General features: G+C 39.7%; 1 protein-coding gene across 2 annotated transcripts in view; it reads left to right on the forward strand.

The window, feature by feature from the left end:
* rhbdl3 (rhomboid, veinlet-like 3 (Drosophila)) overlaps nt 1-6202 on the forward strand; it is a 50794-nt gene that overhangs the window by 37040 nt on the left and 7552 nt on the right. For both annotated transcript variants that reach the window (XM_029442860.1, XM_029442869.1), the window contains 2 exons: nt 172-320; nt 4839-4951. In XM_029442860.1, the coding sequence (XP_029298720.1) occupies nt 172-320; nt 4839-4951 (262 nt within the window). The remainder of the gene's footprint in view (nt 1-171; nt 321-4838; nt 4952-6202) is intronic.

The following is a 6202-nucleotide window of genomic DNA, read 5'->3' on the forward strand; positions in this document are numbered from 1 at the left end:
ATGTAATATGACTGATACATGTTTAAGATAAGTAAAGGAACTAAGTGTGATCTTTTATTTAACCACCAGAGCACTTTGGTCTGATTTATGATGCTGAGCATTATTTCATTATTTATTTTACCACTCTTCCTGAAATCACACACTCTGTGTTTATCCATCTGTGTTCGCCAGGTAGCCGTGTTCATGTACTATGGGTTCCAGCTAGAGCGCTTGGTCCTGCAGGTATCCAGCCCGTCCTTCCTAAAGAGCCCCTTGCCTTACCACCCCCAGCTACGAGCCCAGGCCTGGAGGTACCTCACCTACATTTTCATGCACACTGGGTGAGTTCACATCTCTCTATTTTCTAGTATTATTTCCCAGGGGAAGTGACACATTTTACATGACGTGATATCATCTACTTGAATTTGTTTACGTCAGTCATGCGATCAGGGGACTCTGTGTGACACCGTGGGATGGAAATAACATATTAGTAGTTGAACACAGTCGATCATGCCTCGTGGGGGTTTATGGCTTTTAAAACATCCAGTGAGTCAGATCTTGTTACACAACAAACAAAACAACAACAAACATACACAGTGCAATTCATTTCCAGTGAGAAATGCAGATAAGGAAGAGGAGATGAGGGATCGTGAGTTAATGATGGGTTTTTGGATGCATTTCGTAATAATCAGCGAATTTACAAAACAAATGTGACAAATATACCTAAAGTCTTGTGTTTTTTAAATGAGCGATAGTTATTGGATTATTAGTGCAATGTGTATATACCGCGATGCGACTGTCATATCTGATTGGTGGGAACATAATCTCCATTAAAACCTATAATTATATTATTATATTACACTCTTCTGCCTACATCCTCCCCTCCTCCCCCCTCCCCTCCCACTACAAACACGACAGACTGTTTTATTATCAGTTCAGGCCAGGTCATCCAGGTTTAATTAACCTTCTGGGTAAATGTAGTCTCAGGCAATAGTGAGAACTAATAAAATGGTAATTTAATTAGGAGAATCTGGTGATGCCTATGAGAGACGGAAGGGATGACTGTGTGTGATAGGATGAAGCAGAAGGGATGAATGTTAGAATAAAAGGAGGGAGGTGGGATGTTTAACGTGCACTGATTACACAGGAACATATTGAAATGATTTAGGTACTCAGTGGCTGTACAAAAAGTCTGTGGGAATTGTCTTTTGTCTACCAATGTGTCCAGATCCATATGGAAATGATTTATTTATTACTGACATGGAAACATCAGCAACATCTTTCTAATAGTAAAATCTCCTCACTGTGGTTTTGCTGTCATTGTGAGCTACCTACCAGGCATGCCTTCCGACACTGACTATTGATAAGTACCTCATACAACCCTTTCATTTCAATTAGTCTAGCAGATTGTGTAGATTTTTGTTTCAAAGCTTGTTCTTGTTTAATGCACACAACTTGTGAAATATGCAGGACTAATCAAAACATGACCTTTTAATAATTTAGGAAGTATAAACATTTAATTACTGGTTCATATTAGATCCTTTGGGGTGATGACACTGAAGAACATTGGTTGTTATATGCTGGCTGGCTTAACCAATTCACCTCATTTGCTAATGCTGACACCAGAGCCACTGAGAGAGACCTTCATTAGAAGGAACATCAAGTCACATTGCTCAATGTCTCTGTATTATAAATACTACCAGGAGGTGAAGTTCATGTCATAAATCCCTGGAGGGTAAAGATGGTGAGCATGGAGCTTCATAAGTGCAGCCAAAGGTGGCAGTTAATGTGGGTCATGCAAAAGGCACAATAAAAACGCCCCACTTCTTGTAACATCCTAGGAAAAGTTATCTTCTCATGAAATTAATATGATCTGGGTTTTAGAGACAAAGTTACCCAAAGTAACTACGTTCATGTCTTTCCAGATCCAGACCTGTTCATTTATAGGATTATAAAGTGCTAAAAAGTGACAGAAAACATTGGAGCAAGGAGAGAATGACCTTCAGCAAAGGTCAAAGACAGTAATAAAAAGCACAACTCTGTGTACACTCTGATCCACTGACCCACCAGCACAGTTGCTGTTTACCACTCAGTACCCACTGTGTCAGGTTTATCTCTCTCTCTGTCTCTGTCTCTCTCTCTCTCTCTCTCTCTCTCTCTCTCTCTCTCTCTCTCTCTCTCTCTCTCTCTCTCTCTCTCTCTCTCTCTCACACACACACACACACATCTACAAACCATGTAATCCTATCAACAGCTCAGTAGGACTGATCCTTCCCAATTCTCAACACTAAAACAGAGTGTAAATATTGGCCTGGAAACATCCCTCAGCTGCGCATTATGCAGACTCTCTCTCTTTTTTAAAAACCTCTCACACAAAACCGTGAGTCAGTTACAGCTGCAAAAAACTTCAGGAGATTAGCTTCCTGCGAGATTAAACCATGACTCTAAACATTTTCCTGCAAAATATTTATTTCCAGTTTCATTTGTCCTGCTTCTGTCCACCTCTCATTATCATGAAAAGTGTGGCCTACAAAAATAAATGATAGTGCTGCAGTACAATCTGAAATCGGGCTTCTTTTGAGTACATCACAATCTTTTCATCTTTTATCTTTTCATCAGTTTCATGCGGCTGAAGTTTCACTGAGTTCAGTGCTTGAATTGTGCAGTAAACTGAACTAATTGTAAAAGTTCAGCTGTAGTTTGGTGAGCAACGGATTCAAAAAAGGAAAAGATTAAACAGCGCTTTTGTTGAGCGCCCTGAAAGACCATGGTCATCTGGACACAATAGGATCTCTCATGGGTATCCACAGATCTGCCTGACAGTGCAGCCCATCCCTCACAGCCTCATTAGCAGTATAGAAATAGATAGCGGCTGTTATCTGGAGTGGAGTTGTCCTTGTGCATTTGGACAGGCCTCTCTCAGTTAATCAATATCCCACATTGTCTCTCTGATCACTGGAACGATCCTCTCTGTCGGCATTGTAGTTGAGGTGGCTGGGTTGTTTTAAACTAAATAGATTATCGGCCTTGTCTTGTTTTTCCTCTTGTCTCTATTGGGGAAATTGTGCATGTGCGTACTTGTTTGTTTGTGTGAATGTTTGTGTTCATTTCCAGGATGTAGAAGCTGTTTGAATGCACAGACAGGACACACAGCATTCAGCGGCTCAGTTTGTCAAACTGTCAAATGGAGGGAAAAAAAGGAGGGTCATCTCTCTGTCTCACGCTTTCATTCTGTCATCTCGCTTTCAGCAATGTGAAAAAGAAATGATACTAGAATTCAGACTGAGACAGTAAACAGAGGAGGGGAGTGTTAGCAGTGAGTGAGAGACAATGATGAAGATTATGAGAGAGGGAGGGGGATGGATTATGCTGTGACACCCGAATGTGTCTGTGCTGCTCGCTGAGGTTTTGCTGGAAGGACTTTCTAGCTATGAAGGGCACAGGGAGTGTGTGTGTGTGCGTGCGTGTGTGTGTGCGTGTGTGCGTGTGTGAGTGTGTGTGTGTGTGTGAACAAGCTATACTTTGCTTATAGTCATCACACTGAAACACCAACCATGAACGGATTTGGATACATTTCAGTTGTGTGTGTCTGTAAGCAAGCACAATAATATGATATTGGCAGGCGCAGGTGATAATGTGTTATAATAAAAACTGCACAACTACATCTGTGGCAAACTAACTATTTGCTTATGGATATCCTCTATAATTGCTTTTTTTATTTGTTTTTTTAAACTTGTACCAATCATCTGAGTTGCCTTTTTTCTTGTCATGTCTGCAGTGAGTATAGTTTGAGATGAATCCATTTGCTGATATTCACTCTTGCACAGTGTGGAAAACAACTCCCATTGCATTAAACATAAACCCAGAATTTCAGTTTGTCACAGCTTCTGTTTTATCATTGTATGGTGCCAGAGTTGAGTGTGTTTCCTGTCAATCATCTGACATGACATTTCTTTTTTAAAGCTGATGGTGATTGCAAGTGTGTATAAAAAATCTAAATAAGTGCATCAGGGATTGAAAAGATATTGAAGAAATGAACTTTTAGACAGACGTAAAAGGCGGTAGGTGTGTTTAGTTTGTATTGCAAAGCAATTTAATTTCAATTTATGTTCTTACCCAATAGCTGTACACACACATACATGAACCATGCAATCCTGCCAACTGCTCAGCAACGCTGATCCTTCTCAATTCTCAAAACCAAACCAGAGTGTAAATATTTACCATAGTGACTCGCCCATCTCTCTTTCTTTTATTTGTAAAAAGGTTTTAAATAATACTTATGGCAATGTGTTTTTTGAACCTTGCAGGGTTCATTTACTTAAATTACAAAACAAAAACCTTTAGTCTTCTGTACCGGTATCTACACATGCAGACAATTCGATGAACTGAAAATGAATCAGCAACAATTGGGGTGACCGATTATTAGTCATTTCATATGTTTAATTATTTTATTATTATATTATATATATATTATTATATAGCACTATTTCTTCATTAAAAATGCGTTCGATGCATGTTCTATGAACTTTCAGAGTAACTGGAACGAATGCCTCTGGAAAGACACATTACTGATTCAATGTACTTTTTAAATACTTTGAGCACAATGAACAATACTCTACAGGTACTCTATAGGTACATTAGTTTGTGTTGATCACTAAATTAAATTGTATTTCACTTTATTTCAGACCCACAAAGGTTAATACAAATATTATCAGAATCAACAACAAACACCAAATTACCATAACTACAATTATCGCTTTATCTCTTTATTATTACATTTCTGTTGTTATTGTCATTTTATTGAGTCATATGATTAAATATGGATTTGATTTTAACCCTGAATCTTTCGTGTTTTACAGGATTGAACACCTGAGCCTGAACATGGCCATGCAGCTGTTGGTGGGAGTCCCTCTAGAAATGGTCCACGGAGCCCTGCGGATTGGACTGGTCTACATGTGTGGTGTGCTGGCAGGTGGGAATGTGCTCTCACACACACATGCAACAATTACAATCTCGCTCCTTGTCCCCTCGCTGCACACACACACACACACACACACACACACACACACACACACACACACACACACACACACACACACACACACACGATAGAGTTTTGCCTCTCAACTCTCTCCATCTGCTTGTTGTGTGTTTTTTATGAATTCAACAACCTATCAGGTTGCAGCCCGGTGTGTTGGTGGATACTGGTCAATGAAATGTGTTTGCGTATGTGTGTGTGTGGGGTATTGAGGATCAGGACAGATGGCCTTGTGTTTCTGTTTTCCGAGCAGACGTGGAGGGATGTAGGGGGTTGTCAGTGCCCCATCAAAGCCCCTTCATCCCCCTACGGTCGTGTGCAATAGGGTGCAAATGAACACATACATGATAATGAAATTTGAAGGTTGGGTGTGTGAGGTCGGGAAGAAGAGAGAAAAGAAACGGAGGAGATGAATTCATAAGTGTTAATAACCCTGAAAGGGTAAGGGGGGGACCAGGATATAAGAAACATAGAGATGGAAGAGGAGGTGGGTGAGATTTAGGAGAAACCGAGCTAGCAACTATACATGAGAAAAGAAATGCAGCTTTGAACGAAATGTCACCGCTCCCTTCTTACTTTCTATCAACCTCAGGCACTGGTGCAATTTCAGTGTACATCCCTGTTCAGCTGAGACAGTAAGTCTGTATTTGTGTGTGTGTGTGTGTGTGTGTGTTTGATTGTGCGCTCTGTTTTTCTTTACTGAATTGGTACAAACTAACAAAGTCATCCACTTCTCCATGTGTTGGCTTCCTTCCCCAGAACAAACATTTAAAAAAAGTTTTACGGCCCAGGGGTGACTCATCTAGCTACAAGATAACTGGAGTGGAATCATTGGGCTACTTTTGAGATGAGTGTTTAAAGATGTTCGACTGGAAACGTGATGCCGTGTGTGTGTGTGTGTGTGTGTGTGTGTGTGTGTGTGTGTGTGTGTGTGTGTGTGTGTGTGTGTGTGTGCGTGTGTGTTACTGATAGCAGGAAAAAGTAGAGGGGATTGTGGGATATTAATTGCAGTCAGTGTGATTTTGTTTAATATTCATGAAAAATATGTCTCTACTTCTCTCTCTGTGTTCATATATATATATATATATATATATATATATATATATATATATATATATACCGGTATATATATATATATATATATATATATATATATATATATATATGTGTGTGTGTGTGTGTGTG

Source organism: Cottoperca gobio, chromosome 1 (genome assembly GCF_900634415.1).
Source record: "Cottoperca gobio chromosome 1, fCotGob3.1, whole genome shotgun sequence".
NCBI lineage: Eukaryota > Metazoa > Chordata > Actinopteri > Perciformes > Bovichtidae > Cottoperca > Cottoperca gobio.